The 16,524-nt window shown below is 42.7% G+C and overlaps 1 protein-coding gene across 1 annotated transcript in view; it reads right to left on the bottom strand.

Moving 5' to 3' along the window:
- Window positions 1–16,524, bottom strand: part of TRPM7 (transient receptor potential cation channel subfamily M member 7) — a 397,085-nt gene that overhangs the window by 283,993 nt on the left and 96,568 nt on the right. Inside the window, exons 4-5 of the mRNA XM_030189594.1 lie at window positions 9,893–10,091; window positions 1,302–1,515 (exon numbers count right to left, since the gene is read on the bottom strand). Of these exons, the coding sequence (XP_030045454.1) occupies window positions 1,302–1,515; window positions 9,893–10,091 (413 nt within the window). The remainder of the gene's footprint in view (window positions 1–1,301; window positions 1,516–9,892; window positions 10,092–16,524) is intronic.

The raw sequence follows: 16,524 nt of genomic DNA, 5'->3' as shown, positions 1-16,524 counted from the left end.
CTAGGGTCAGCCCTCCCTCTTTGTCCCTGGGATGTGAAAGAATCCCAGTCTTGCTAGCATGCCTTTGTGATCAGCAGTTGTTCTAGGGTCCTATCCTTCCTTAATCTACTGTGGTCGATCAAGATTTTTCACCACCTCCCCAAGTCATTCTCCATTCATTTTCTCTGAGTTCCTCCCCTCATTTCCCTTTGAGTGTTACAGCTTTTCCTCTCTGCTGAGATGAGGTTCTGGCCATCTTCTTGCCTCTGAGGTGGCTTAATGCAGACTCTATGTGCAGAAGGCAGTAATTCTGTCCAAGCAACTGAACTGTAAGCTGGATTTTCTTTATTTATTATGAATACTACAATAAAGAAGATCTGCTTAAGAACTGAAAGTATACTGGTAAAGCTTCTACTTGGGGTTGGTTTAGCTGGCTAAGCTACTCTATACTTCGCTTAGAACAGCACAAGCACTAAGGGCTCCCGCATTACGGACGCACTAACTAGTTACTGTGCCGGTAATGTCAGCGCACTAGCTGAATAGCGCTTCCATACCCATTCTCTGCCCTGACACACCCCCTACAAAAATAAAAAACAAAAAACATTAAATACCTTGTGATTAAAGAGCACAAATGCAAAACTAATACAGAATACTTCAGCACATTCTGCATTAGCACTTAAACACAGCTTAGTAAAAGGGCCCTTCAGTCTTTCCCTGTAGTCTATTCATAAAGGACTGTCTCATTCTGTGCCTTTGGAATTTTCCTTTTTTTTTTTTTTTTTTTTTAAATCAAGCTCTCTTTTTCCCTCTAACATAAACATCAGTCATTTCCCCTGATAAAAGGATGCACAGTCTTCCATCTTCTTACTTAAGGAGTAATCATCTACTTTTCATGAAGACACAGATTCATCTTTTCTATTCAGGTTCAGTAATTTTATGCACATCAGTGTTTCCTAGTTCTCAGTAAACATCTTAGCCAAAAAAAAAGAAAAGACCTCCAAGTGAAGAAAATGAAATTCAAACACTGAATACAGAGCCCTTTAGTTGAATAGATGGTAGGATGAAAAGTTAGTCCATTTTAAATGAAACACAATAGTGGCCACCAACCATTTCAACACTCTTCAAAAATCAAATCTGTAAGCAATAGCTTTTGTTAATTAGAACTGAAATGAAATATGAGACCAGACAATAATTTGGATTATCAGAGTGGACAGATTAAATTTTCTTGAACAAAGTATCAGCAAAGCAAGTAGTGAAGTGTCATAATCTACTGAAAAAGCAGTCCCCTGCATCTCTATGTAGATGAAAGATTTGTGATTTACCAGTATTTACTCCTCCGGTAATAATCCAGGCTCCTGTTGTTACTGCAGCTTTGATAAGGCCTTTGCCAATCAATTGTTTGATGCGCGGGGGAAGTTCAAATTTCTGCATTCCACCATGCACGGAGATAAGAAGCTTAGGCAGGTCCATCTGCCATTCTTTCAACATAAGCTGTAAAATGGCTTCAGGTCTGGAGTCATAGGCCAATCTCACATACTGTGGCAAGACAGAGTTAGGTTTAAATACACTCAGTTCAATTCTTAACAATGGATTTCAAGTTCCACCTTCATGAAGATTACAGGGCCAAGATTTTAGGCCTGCTACACAAATACTTATCATAAACACTCATACAGGAAGCCAAAACTTCATATTTATATAAAAATGAAAAGACCATCCACAGCACAACTTGACACTCTACTGTTTCACGTATAATCTTACCCCCCTTTTTATTAAGTTGTGCAGTAATGCTGACACAGTCCATTCAAAGTGAATGGGCTGTGTCGGCGCTAGCGTGGTTAGTAAACAGGGGGGTTAGATTGTTAAGTCCTCTGGGAACAGGAAAATGCCGAATGCACCTAAATGTACTTTGCCTTGAACTACTGACAAAGGTATGAGATACATCCAGAATGAGTGGAAGCTTGAAATACACATACAGAGCACTGGTTTTCAACCCGGTCCAATAATTGCACACAATGGAGGAAATGCATGCTAATACATCCCATGCATATCCATTATGAATATACTGAAACCTCAACCAGCCATGTGGTCCCTGAGGACTGGGTTGAAAACCACTGATATAGAGGATACAGATGTATTTCAAAAAGTACAAATGGCAAAGTAGCAATACTCATCCTGGCAATAACTAATTACTGACAACTCATTATAAGTTCTTTAACCAGCATTTCTGTAATATTTAAATTCATGAAACCAGCCATATTAACAAAAGAATCCTCTTCAGTAGCGGAAATAAAGTTAAACTGGCTGAGACGTCACAAATACCATGCATCACAACAGCTGAAGAGATCATTCCTTATGAGGTCATCTGCGACACTTAGAAATTCAGCTGTTCCAGGGAAATAACAGGGAGCATCATAAAGTATTTCAATGATTAGCTATTCAATAAAGAAATGTAGGTGCCTATTTGTATTTACAGAATGCGCTCCAAAGAGATGTACTCTTACAGAATTACCTCAATATATTTTTACACACACAACTACACGATTTGTATGCATTTGAATTGTTGCAGAGTACCATACAGATAGTACTTAAAGGGGCCCTGAATAGGCTGGTTTCATTAAAGCGCAGAGCTATAGATGTCACCACACTTGCTACCCCCAAATACCACTCCTGCCAAGTATTTATTTTATTTATTTGTAACACTTATACCCCGCACTTTCCCACTTGTTAGCAGGTTCAATGCGGCTTACATAGTACTACAACTTAAACAAGTAATAAAGAATGGATGCAGCTGTAATATAGTGAATAAAGAGATGGTCGTTATGATAAAAGTAAGCTTAAAAATGTGCAGTATTTCAGTCTTTTTGCAACTTGAAATCAAAATCAACTTTATTCACTGAAAACAAACTTGAAACATGAACTATGCAGAATGAACAGCCAGTACTGTACTCAAGTAGAGTATGCCCCTAAATAGGTAAGTACTTCCAAAAATGTTTTTATCACAACAAAATACCTTGTTGGCTTAAATACATTTTTGAGACTTTGGCAATATTATTATACATGAAAGGGTATTCATGTTGAGTGGAACAGAGAAATTAGGTTTTACCAGATAATTTTCTTTCTATTAGTCCTTCCCTCTATTCCAGATCCTGTGGGATAGTTGTGTCCATCAACCAGTAGGTGGAGATACAGAACTGAAAACTGAGCTGAGACATCTCTCTCTTGGCATCCAGTCCATCTCCTCAGTATTTACGTAGACAAGCAGCGAGGAGAAACTCTGAATAAACATAAAAACATTAAACAACTCGCTAACCTAACACAACCAGATGAGCAAACACATGTGGACCCTCTCATCATTGGACAACCTGTAGAGAACAAAAGATCATGGTGCCACCGCCCTGAGGGCAGAAGCCCTAAAACTGGCTTTGGAACACACTGCAATGTCCACCCTGTAGTGCTTAGCAAGGGTATGCAGCACTGACCACATAGGCACCTTTCAAATATCCAAAGGAAACAGTAAGGTAGTCTCCGCCCAGGATGTTGCTGTATGCCTCATAAAATGAGCCCACAAGACCTCTGGAGCCTACTTCCTTGCAAGCAAATAGCCTGATGCAATAATCTCATTGAACCATCTAGCAATTGTGGGCTTCGAAGCCATGAAGCCAAGCCTCTCCTTAACAAAAAGCACAGTCTGTCCGATATACAAAAGACATTCGTGATTTCCAGATATCTAAATGAAGACTCTACACACATCGAGAACTTTCAAGGAAGAATACTGAGTTTCTTTGTCCTCTCTGTAAAAAGACAGAAGCTTCACAGAGTGGTTGAGATAAAGCGAAGATACTTACCTGTAGCAGGTATTCTCCGAGGACAGCAGGCTGATTATTCTCACATGTGGGTCGACGTCTGCGTTGGCCCGGGAATCGGCATTTTGCAAAAACAAAAAACTAACTTCCCGCCCGTCACGCAAGCGAGTACCTCAGTTAAATTAAAGAGCATAACAATAACACACTACAAAGTGAAGGTGGGAGGGATTGTGAGAATAATCAGCCTGCTGTCCTCAGAGAATACCTGCTACAGGTAAGTATCTTCGCTTTCTCCAAGGACAAGCAGGTTGCTTATTCTCACATGTGGGGTATCCCTAGCATCCAGGCTCACTCAAAACAATGAACATTGGTCAATTGGGCCTCGCAACGGCAAGGACTAAACATAAGTTAACTTGAAACTATAAACAACTAGCTGAGAGTGCAGCCTGGAACAGAATAAAACGGGACTAGAGGGTGTAGAGTTGGATTCTAAACCCCAAACAAATCCTGCAGCACTGACTGCCCAAACCGACTGTCGCGTCAGGTATCCTGCTGAAGGTAGTAGTGAGATGCGAATGTGTGGACTGATGACCACGTTGCAGCCTTGCAAATCTCTTCAATGGAGGCTGACTTTAAGTGAGCCACCGACACAGCCATGGCTCTCCAGAGTCAGCCCAGCTTGGGCATAAGTGAAGGAAATGCAATCTGTTAGCCAATTGGAGACTGTGCATTTTCTGATGGCGACTCCCCTCCTGTTGGGATCAAAAGAAACAAACAACTGGGCGGACTGTCTGAAGGGCTTTGTCTGCCCAACGTAAAAGGCCAAAGCTCTCTTGCAGTCCAAGGTGTGCAAGCTGCTCTCGCCAGGGTGGGCATGAGGTCGGGGAAAAATATGTTGGCAAGACAATTAACTGGTTCAGATGGAACTCAGACACCACATTCGACAGGAACTTAGGGTGCGTGCAGAGGTCTAATCTGCTGTGAATGGACTTAGTATAAGGTGCATCCACTACTAAGGCCTGAAGCTCACTGACCCTACGAGCTGAAGTAACAGCCACCAAGAAAATGACCTTCCAGGTCAAGTACTTCACATGGCAGGAATTTAGTGGCTCAAAAGGAGCTTTCATCAGCTGATATCCCATGACACTGGTCGAAGTTTGACCGGGGGCTTTGACAAAAGCAAACCTCTCATGAAGTGAACAACTAAAGGCTATCCAGAGATTGGCTTACCCTCTACACACCGATGACAAGCACTAATTGCACTGAGGTGAACCCTCACGAAGTTGGTCATGAGACCAGACTTTGATAAGTGTAGAAGGTATTCAAGCATGGTCTGTGTAGGACAAGAGAGAAGATATAGGGCCTTGCTGTCACACCAGACAGCAAACTTCCTCCATTTCAAAGAGTAACACCTCTTTGTGGAATCGTTCCTGGAAGCAAGCAAGACTCAGGCAACACCCTCTGAAAGACCCAAGGAAGCAAATTCTAAGGTCTCAACATCCAGGCCATGAGAGCCAGAGACTGGAGGTTGGGATGTAGAAGCGACCCTTCATTCTGAGTGATGGGAGTTGGAAAACTTCCAATCTCTACAGTTCCTCAGAGGACAAGTGCAGAAGAGGAGGAAACCAAATCTAAGACGTGGCCAGAAGGGTGCAATCAGGATCATGGTCCCGCGGTCTTACTTGAGTTTCAGCAATGTCTTCCCTACTAGAGGTATGGGAGGATACGCATACAGAAGGCCTGTTCCCCAATGTAGGAGAAAGGCTAGTCTGTCATGGGCCTGAAGCCTGGAGCAGAAATGAGGGATCTTATGATTGATCTGAGTGGCAAAAAGATCTACCGAGGGGGTGCCCCATGCTCGGAAGATCTTGCGGACTACTCCCATGTTCAGTGACCACTTGTGAGGTTGCATTATCCTGCTGCTCCTGACGTTGATGCCTCCCTCAATGTCAACACTACCGACCTCAGTACCGATGTCGATGTAGACGTCGAAGGACTGGACTGAGCCCCAAAAAGTCTCTCTCGCTGGGTTTCTTGAGCCACTTGGGTCTGTTTTTTCATACGAAGACACAGACTACAAGCAGCTGGGCTGTGGTCGGGCCCAAGGCACTGGAAACGCCAGGAATGGGTATCGGTACCTGAGATGGTCCAGTTGCACTGACTACAAAGTTTGAAGCTGCTGGGTGCCTTTGATGACACGGAAGGAAAAAAGGCCTCGGCAAAATCAAAAGACGCAATTGTGCCAAAAAAGGAAAGGGAAATGGAACTTGATATACCGCCTTTCTGTGGTTTTTGCAACTACATTCAAAGCAGTTTGCATAGTATATTCAGGTACTTATTTGTACCAGGGGCAATGGAGGTTTAGGTGACTTGCCCAGAGTCACAAGGAGCTGCAGTGGGAATCGAACTCAGTTCCCCAGGATCAAAGTCCACTGCACTAACCACTAGGCTACTCCGCATCGAAAAAACAAAGAAAACTTAAAATCAGGAGAAAAGGAAACTAATAAGAAAACTAAGGGTAAAACTTTTTTTTTTAAACAAAGCAAAGGAAAAAAGCGAAAGAAAGTCACGAAAAAAAGAAGACTCTTTTCCCGGGCCTCAACGAGGAGCACAGGAGGAACCTGCCGCACTTCGTCGTAGAGAAAGAAAAAACTGAGGTACTCGCGCGGCGGGCGGGAAGTTAGTCCATGGTGCGCGCACGCCAGAAGACTCTGGCAAAACTTTTTTTTTTTTTTTTTTTTTGCTTTTGCAAAATGCCAATTCCCGGACCAACGTGGACGTAGACACACATGTGAGAATAAGCAGCCTGCTTGTCCTAGGAGAAAATGCTGATATCACTGTCAGAAGAAAGGAAAGAACTATGCACCCCTGGCCTCTCAAAAGTGGAGACAGGGATCCCGCCAAGAGAGAGCCGGAAGCTCCGAAACCCTACATACCAATGCAACAGCCACCAAGAACGCTGTCTTTGGCATAAGATCTTTCAAGGAAGCCTCCTAGGGTGGCTCAAAAGGCGGCTTCTGAAGAGCTCAAAGAACTAAAATAAAGGTTCCACTCTGGACACGATGCAAGAAAGGGAGGCCACAAGCGGCCCACTCCCTGCAAGAACTGAACAATATCTGGGTAAGCCACAACAGACATCTTCTGTAGTCAGCCCATGAAATAGGCCAAAGCTGCAACCTGAACTTTTAGAGAACCCAATGCCAACACTTTCTGAAGGACTGCCTGGAAAAATGATAGAATGTGTGCGATCTGAGCAGAGAAGGTAGAAAGTCCGTGCTCAGAACACCAGCCCTCGAATATTGTCCACACCCTTACATATGCCATGGATGTAGAGCATTTCAGAGTCTGAAGCAAGGTAGCAATGATCGAAATCAACCAAGTCCTTTGAAAGACCAAGTCATAAGACCAAAGGAGCACGGATCCTCCATAAGCACCGGAACTTGCTTTGGTAGGCTGTGTACCTGTAGAAGACAGAGAGGATCCCCAACAGCAGTTGAATAAGGTCCACTTACCATGGCCTCCACAGCTGATCTGGGGCTACGAGAATTATTCAACCCCAGTGCAATGGGATCCTTTTCAATATGTGGTCTACCATGGGCCAAAAGGGAAGCATTCAGTAGATGTGTCTCCAAGCCAGGGCTGCCTTGGGTCATCTATCCCCATTGAGCCTAGTTCTTTCTGATAGCTGAAGAAATTGGGCACTTGGTATTCCTTTTCATTGCTATCAAGTCCAGAAGTGGAGAACCCCACTGGTCCACTATTAGCTGAAAACCCTGGCTGGATAGTTCCCATTCTCTCGGGTCCAAGGAGTGCCTGCTGAGAAAGTCTACCTCCACATTCAAAGACACTGCAATGTACATGGGAGACATTCCCAAGCCCTTGGGGGATGTCTCCCATGGATGCCTTTAGAAGCTAACCGATAGAGATTTTAAAATTCACAGAGACTATACCTCATGTGAATTGGATTTACTTTTTGCCTTCTAAAATGCCTGGAGAGAAGGAACAAGGACAAGAAATTCAAGGAAGAATTAATGGCGAGCTAAACATATCTGAGATACATGAATCACCTTTCTCTGAAGATACTGAAAGAGCTACCTTATTAATCTCATTCGTGTTTGAGCAAGATTTTAAATGCGGTATTAAGACTCTTTTTTCATAATTGACAAGTTTTATTTTATGGCAACAAATCTGCACGTATCTGAGGTTACTAGACAGACTCAAGTTCACAGAAAAATGTTCTGTCTATGAAGCAGGATGTTTTGTCCCTGGGAGCGACTTTTTCACTTACATACCCCTGCAAGTGTTTGATCAAATATTTAGGGACAAAATATGTCTTCTATGTTTGTGACCAATTAAGAATGTTTCCTTGAGATAAAGAAGATAACTATATTACATCAATATTAGTGTGATTTGTTGCTGCTCCTCTGATGTTTTTCTGATGCTTAGATTTTGAGATACTTTCTATTTTGGGTAGCTACAGGAATAGACTTGGGTTTCTTCACATTAAAGCCTAAATTAGTTGAAAAGTTTTCCTAATTGTGGAGCTCCTTATCCTTGTTTAGGTAATTCCCTTATACATTGTGATCTATGGAAAGTTTTTTATTTTTCTTTTATTTGTTTCCTTTATTTGTATATTCTTAAGTTTCTTGTTCAAGTGTAATGCTTGTGAAATATTGATGAAAGATTTTTTTTTTGAGTATTCATAAAAGGACCCAGTGATGTGAGCTGCTGGCAAGCAGAGAAGATTTTCTCCACCCAATTCATGAGGGAGGCCGCCTCCAATGCGTTTGTCATCAGACATTCTGCAGGTCCCACCTTGCTTGTTGATATAAGTTACTGCCGTGGCACTGTTGGAGAATATTTGGACTGGGGCCCTCATCAGAAAGAGTGCAAAGTTGCGTAGGCATTCCACACTGCCATGAGGTCCAAGTGATTTACTGACCACCGAGACTCCTGTTTCATCCACGTGCCCTATGCCAGATGGAACTTGTAACTAGCTCCCCAATCCAACTTGCTGGCACCCATTGTGTTATCGGAAAGGGAGCTCCGACAGTCAAATTCCTAGGCGACTATGCTCTGTACGGCAACCAGTGTTTAAGGAAGATGAAGGTCATACTTCTGTGAAGACAAAGACCAGAAGCTGAGAACAGACTCCTGTAATGGCTGCATATGAGCCCTTCCCCTGGCACCACCTTCCATCACCATTCTCACTGACCACAGAACCTGGACGTAATTCCAGACCCTGGGTCTGCCTTGACTGAGAAGACAAATGTTTTTGACCTCCTATGTTCCGTGAGCAATATCCTCTCCCTTGTTGTATTGAACAGAACACCCAGATACTCCAGCATTTGCGATGGAGTTAGTCTACTCTTCTCAAAATAGATCACAAAACCCAGCGACTGCAGAAGATGGACAATTTTGTCAGGCGTTGTCACACTGTCTAAATAGCAAGACACACGAATAAGCCAGTTGTATGGTCCATCCAGTCTGCCCAACACGATAAACTCATTTTACATGGTATGTGATACTTTATACGGGAGGGAAGAAGTAAATTCACAGTGCACCACATACAAGGATCTGAAGACCTCCAGATATGACTCTGTAAACCCAAGCCACTCACAAAGCTCAACTGGGGACCAGCTGACCAACTGGACCAGGAGCAAAGCACTCAGAACCAGAGGCTGAAAAGTGTGTCCACTTTCTGGAGAAAGAAAATACTGTGGAGCTGGACTGGATGCCAAGAGAGAGATGTCTCAGCTCAGTTTTCAGTTCTCTAGCTCCATTTTCTGGTTGATGGACACAACCATCTCACAGGTTCTGAAATTATGGAAAAACAAATCAAAACAAATGACAGTCTCAGAGGCACAGGGAGGTAACCTACTCTAGGTCTTGCAGAGATTCATTGGTAGAGAGCAGTTATGAATATGTGTTTAAGGAAATCTCCTGTATCACAGTTCAACCTGTATGCCACTCCTCCTCCCTTTCAGTGTGTTTCTGCAAAATTGGTTTAGCCAAAAAAAAAAAAAAGCATAGCCTCTGTCAACATTACAACTAGAACATCCTTTGCTTCTGGGTAAAAGATGCAATTTACTAACACAATTTTTCCTTACCTTGGCTCTGTAAGAATGTGAGCCACCCTGAAAGTTAATGATGCCATATGCATCAGTTGGACTTTCCTCTGTATGCTTTTCCACAGACCATTCTTCTAGTTCTTGATTCAGATTTTCACCTAGTTTCACATCCGAGTATTTCATGGCAAGACTTGCAGTAAAGCAGGCATGTTGCCTGACCAACCGACCACAGCAGCACCTTGTAGAAAAATGTCATTAATTTAGTTACAGAATTTGACAGTCCCATAAATCTCACTAGCCCATCAGTAGACTAGCATACATATGCATATTTTATTTTGTTTTTTGTTTTAATTTTGCATCCAGTTTGAACCCTAACAGGAAAAGCATGATTAAAACAAAAAGAACATAAGCATTGCCATACTGAGACAGACTGAAGGTACATCAAGCACAGTGTCCTGTTTTCTTTTTATAAATAAAATGTATATGAGAAAGTATATAAATATCATATTTATTTGGAACCCCCCCCCCCCCCCACACACACACACACACAAAATTTATTTTTATTTATTGCATTTGTATCCCACATTTTCCCACCTCTTTGCAGGCTCAATGTGGCTTACATGAATAGTGGAAATATAATAGAAATTAGGCATTAAGTGTTACAGAAGAATCTTTGGCAACATGATAATGATAACACGATAGTTGTATAACAAGCAGATACTATAAGACAGTTCTAACTATGTGTGGAGGAGTTATGTATATTCACATTGGTTGATCTTTGTGGTAAGCCTTGTTAAAGAGATGGGTCTTCAGTAGTTTGCGGAAGTTCGCTAGTTCGTAGATCATTTTTAAGTTGCGCGGCAGTGCGTTCCATAACTGTGTGCTTAAGTAGGTAAAGTTTGATGCGTGCATTAATTTGTATTTTAGACCTTTGCTGTTAGGGAAGTGTAGATCAAGGAATGTGCGGGATGATCTTTTGGCACTCCTGGGTGGTAAGTCTATCAGGTCTGACATGTAGGCTGGTGCATCTCCATGAATGATTTTGTGAACTAGGGAGCATATTTTGAACGTGATGTGTTCTTTAAGTGGGAGCCAGTGTAGTTTTTCTCGTAGGGGCTTAGCGCTTTCATATTTTGTTTTGCCGAATATGAGTCTAGCTGCCGTGTTCTGGGCTGTCTGAAGTTTCTTGATTATTTGCTCTTTACAGCCGGTGTAGAGTGCGTTGCAGTAATCCAGATGACTGAGCACCATTGATTGTACCAGGTTACGGAAAACATTCCTTGGGAAGAAAGGTCTTACTCTTTTTAATTTCCACATTGAGTGGAACATCTTCTTGGTTGTGTTTTTCGCATGGCTTTCGAGTGTTAGGTGTCCATCGATGGTAACTCCAAGAATTTTTAGGTTTTCTGAAATAGGAAGGTTCAGATTTGGTGTGTTGATGGCTGTGAATTTGTTCTTGTTATGTTGCGAGGTGAGTATTAGGCATTGGGTTTTTTCTGCATTAAGTTTCAGTTGAAAAGCATCCACCCACGAATGCATGATATGCAGACTTTGGTTGATGTCACTGGAAATTTCCTTTAGATCATGTTTAAATGGGATGTAGATCGTTATGTCGTCTGCGTATATGTATGGGTTAAGGTTTTGGTTCGATAATAGTTTGGCCAATGGTATCATCATTAAGTTGAATAGGGTCGGCGAGGGGGGGGGATCCCTGTGGGACTCCGCATTCAGGTATCCATGTGGCTGAAGTAGTCGAGTTAGATGTCACTTGGTATGATCGTGTGGTTAGGAATCCCTTGAACCAATTGAGGACATTACCTCCAATTCCGAAGTACTCAAGGATATGTAGCAGTATTCCATGATCAAACATGTCGAAAGCGCTTGACATGTCAAATTGTAGAAGAAGTATGTTCTTTCCAGTTGCAATCATTTGTTTGAATTTGGTCATAAGAGTAACTAGTACTATGGTTAGACCGAAATCCTGATTGGGAGTCGTGGAGTATTGAGAATTTATTTAGATAGCTTGTGAGTTGTTTGGTCACCAACCCTTCTGTTAGTTTGGTTATTAAGGGAATAGATGCTACTGGCCTGTAGTTGGTTAGTTCACTGGCACTTTTCTTTGCGTCTTTGGGTATGGGGGTGAGTAGAATATTTCCTATCTCCTTCGGGAAGAGCCCATTTTGTAACATATAATTCAGGTGTTTCGTTATGTCTGTTATAAATTAGCTCTCAAAAACTAAAACCAGAAGCCCTATAGCCTGCCCCCACTCTGTCTTTGAATAACGTTACTCCCGGAGGTCTTTCGAAAGCTATATGTTCGGCATGTTTAGACTTTTGCTTCAAATTCAGTTCATAAAATGAAAACAGATTGATTCTTCATCCAGGAGTATTTGAATCAGCACAGCTATTATGACTGTACACAAGTGGGCTCTATTTAACTTACTACAGGCTTTCTTATAGAAATTTTTAGAGCTGGAACTAATGTGGGTTTGCTATGAATATAACAATAAGAAACCAAAAAGTCCTGATTTTATTTAGCTTCTTTTTTTTTTTTTTTAATTTCTATAGTTCTTTCACATTGACCATTAAGAGCAATGTTTTATCAAATTTTCTGTGGCTGCAATCCCATTATCCAAGCAAGAAAAAGCAAGCGACCGCCAGAGGCCTACCTTTCTATCGATGCTGCATTGCAATCAACCCTGCCGCCATTCCTCACTTCCTATGGATCCCCTGTAGGCCTAATTATAGCACGGGATCATTGGGAGACAAAAGCTAAGGTTTTTTTTTCAGCTTGCCTGGGATGGGGTCACAATCCACAGTTTGGGAAGCACTGATGTAAAATATGTTGTACTGTTATGCAGGGCCAGCTCAAGGCATGAGCTAGGTGAGGTATTGTTTCAGGATGCCAAAGCCTGCCTCACCAACTCAGCCATCATAGCAGCAAAAGTGTGTTTTACTCTCACCGCTGTGCTCTCTGCTCTGCATGGCCAACACCACCAACACAGGTTTGAACACAAGATTTGTTTTGGGGGGGGGGAGGGGGCTATGCCAGCAACAGCTGGTTCAGGGTGTCACATACCCTTCAGGCAGCCCTGTTACTGACTGAAATAGACTTCTTTAATGTATTTTTAATTTAATTTTTTTTTTTTTTAGACAGGAAATGCAAAATATAGACATACATGAAGAGTTTCATAAGGCACTGTACATACCCTGAAGCTTACATCATTTGTTTTTGGTAAAACTGGTCAGTTCTTAAACCAAGGTAACAAGATTTCCTTCAGTTATAATCCAGGAGTACTTTAAATGATATATCAGGCTCATTTTCGAAAGAGAAGGATGCCCATCTTTCGACACAAATCGGAAGATGGACATCCTTCTCACAGGGTCGCCCAAATCGGTATAATCGAAAGCTGATTTTGGGCGTTCCCAACTGCTTTCCGTCGCGGGGACGACCAAAGTTCACGGGGGCGTAGCGAAGGTGGGACTTGGGTGTGCCCAACACATGGACGTCCTCGACCCATAATTGGAAAAAAAAAAAGGGTGTCCTTGACGAGCACTTGAACAACTACCTGGTCCTGTTTTTCTTACGACCAAGGCACAAAAAGGTGCCCGAACTGACCAGATGACCACATGAGAGAATCGGGGATGACCTCCCCTTACTCCCCCCAGTGGTCACAAACCCCCTCCCACTCTCAAAACAAAATCTTTAAAAATATTTTGTGCCAGCCTCTATGCCATCAAATGTCATTCTCAGGTCCATCGCAGCAGTATGCAGGTCCCTGAAGTAGTTTTAGTGGGTGCAGTGCACTTCAAGCAGGTGGACCCAGGCCCATCCCCCCCTTCCTGTTACACTTGTAATGTGAGCCCTCCAAAACCCACCACAAACCCACTTTAACCCACATCTAGGTGCCCCCCCTTCACCTGTAAGGGCTATGGTAGTGGTGTAAAGTTGTTGGTAGTGGGTTTTGGGGGGATTTGGGGGGCTCAGCAGACAAGGTAAGGGAGCTATGTAACATAGTAGATGACGGCAGAAAAAGACCTGCACGGTCCATCCAGTCTGCCCAACAAGATAAACTCATATATGCTACTTTTTGTGTATACCTTACCTTGATTTGTATCTGCCATTTTCAGGGCACAGACCGCAGAAGTCTGCCCAGCACTACTCCGCATCCCAAGCACCAGCCCCGCCTCCCACCACCGGCTCTGCCACCCAATCTCGGCTAAGCTTCTGAGGATCCATTCCTTCTGAACAGGATTCCTTTATGTTTATCCCACGTATGTTTAAATTCCATTACCGTTTTCATCTCCATCACCTCTCGCGGGAGGGCTTTCCAAGTATCCACCACTCTCTCCATGAAAAAATACTTCCTGACATTTTTCTTGAGTCTGCCCCCCTTCAGTCTCATTTCATGTCCTCTAGTTCTATCGCCTTCCCATCTACGGAAAAGGTTCGTTTCAGGATTAATACCTTTCAAATATTTGAACGTCTGTATCATATCACCCCTGTTTCTCCTTTCCTCCAGGGTATACATGTTCAGGTCAGCAAGTCTCTCCTCATACATCTTGTAATGCAAATCTCATACCATTCTTGCAGCTTTCAAAGAAATGAAGTAAATTCATGAGGCAAGACTTCCTGAACCTATGCTGATTCTGTCCCATTAAGCCATGTTTGTCTATGTGTTCTGTAATTTTATTCTTTATAATTGTTTCCACTATTTTGCTGAGCACCGACATCAGTCTTACCAGTCTACAATTTCCTGGATCACCCCTAGAACCCTTTAAAAAAATCGGCATCACATTGAGTACCCTTGAATGTATGCCATCCAGTCTAGGTGATTTTACTACTCTTTAATTTGTCAATTTGGCTCAGTACATCTTCCAGGTTCACCAAGATTTCTTTCAGTTCTTCCGCATCGTTACCCTTGAAATGCCTATTATAGCTATCTCATTATTTAGTACTATATATTCTAACTCTCCCACCTTATCTTTTAGGCTTCTATCATTTGTATACAGGCACTTCAAATTATGTTTTTTTTATTTTGATCTACAAGCTGCTTACAAGTTGAAGGGGATAAAGTGCATCCTTTATCCTGCTCTCTCAATAAGGGCACCTGGCTTACTTTCAGCATTGTTGAAACCTCTCTACTGGGAATCCTAAATATCCTGTTTCAATAGTATCCTTCAAGGATACTCCACACCAAACCATGCAATCCAGGTCAACTGTCTGCTTCCCCCCCCCCCCCCCCCCCCCCCAATTCTAGGTTAAAAGCTGCTCTATCTCCTTTTTAAAAGTTAGCGCCAATAGCTTGGTTCCATCCCGGTTAAGGTGGAGCCCATCCTTTCGGAACAGTCTCCCCCTTTCCCAGAATGTCACCCAGTTCCTAACAAATCTAAATCCCTCATCCCTGCACCATCATCTCAAACACGCATTGAGACTTAGGAGCTCTGCCTGCCTTTTGGGTCCTGCGAGTGGAACTGGAAGCATCCCTGAAAATGCAACCCTTGAGGATCTAGACTTCAGCTTTCTACCTAAGAGCCTAAATTTGGCTTCCAGAACCTCCCTACCACATTCTCCTATGTCTTTGGTACCCACATGTACCAAGACACCCTGCTCCTCCCCAGATCTATCTAAAATCCTATCTATGTGACACTTGAGGTCCGCCACCTTCGCACTAGGCAGGAAAGTCACCAGGCGATCCTCACGTCCACCAGCCACCCAGCTATCTGAATGCCTAATGATTGAATCACAAACTACGACATCTGTCCTAACCCTTCCTTGCTGCGCAGAAGTTCTTGGAGACATATCCTCATTGCGAGAGGATAGTACATCCCCTGGTGGGCAGGTCCTGGCTACAGGAGTACTTCCTACTTCACCAGGGTGATGCTCTCCTTCTAGGAGACCTCCCTCCTCCAGGGCAGCACAGGGGTTGCCAGACTGGAGGTGAGACTTGTCTACAACATCCCTGTAGATCTCCTCTATGTACATCTCTGTCTCCCTCAGCTCCACCAAGTCTGCTACTCTAGCTTCAAGAGAACGGACTCGTTCTCTGAGAGCTAGGAGCTCTTTGCATCAGGCACACACATATAACCACTCACCAAATTGGAGATAATCATACATGTGACACTCAATGCAAAAGACTGGATAGCACCCCTCTCGCTGCTGGACTGCTGATTCCATCTTAGTATTTTTGAGTTTTTCAATAATTTAAAACTTGCTAAGGTATTAAGGATATTAGCCTAATACAAAAATGTCTTTAGTTTGTATGGTATATTGGGTGGTTTATTTAGTTTTTTTCTTCTTAGGAAGTAATGAAATGAGATTAAAACTCTGTAAGAGCACTCCTCGCTTGTTGTCCTAATTACAATAACCGACTATAAATGAAGAGTTGTGCTTGGGGTGGGCGGGATGAAGACTATACTAGTTCCTGCAGTGCCTGCTAGAGGCTGTTAATGCTGTGGTACAAAGTTCAAGTTTTAAAACTAGGGGGAAAAGAGTACAGAGATTAGTTGATAAAGTTTGCTTTTTTTATATTTTTATTCTGCCTATCACTAACCTCCTTTAAACCCCAACCTTTAAGTTCCCAAAGCTATCTGTTAATGCTGTCAATGCTGTGGTACAAAGTTCAAGTTTTAAAACTAGGGGGAAAAGAGTATGCAGATTAGTTAATAAA

Source organism: Microcaecilia unicolor, chromosome 1, assembly GCF_901765095.1.
Source record: "Microcaecilia unicolor chromosome 1, aMicUni1.1, whole genome shotgun sequence".
In the NCBI taxonomy this organism is placed as follows: Eukaryota; Metazoa; Chordata; class Amphibia; order Gymnophiona; family Siphonopidae; genus Microcaecilia; species Microcaecilia unicolor.
This window is presented reverse-complemented; position numbering and strand designations above follow the sequence as displayed.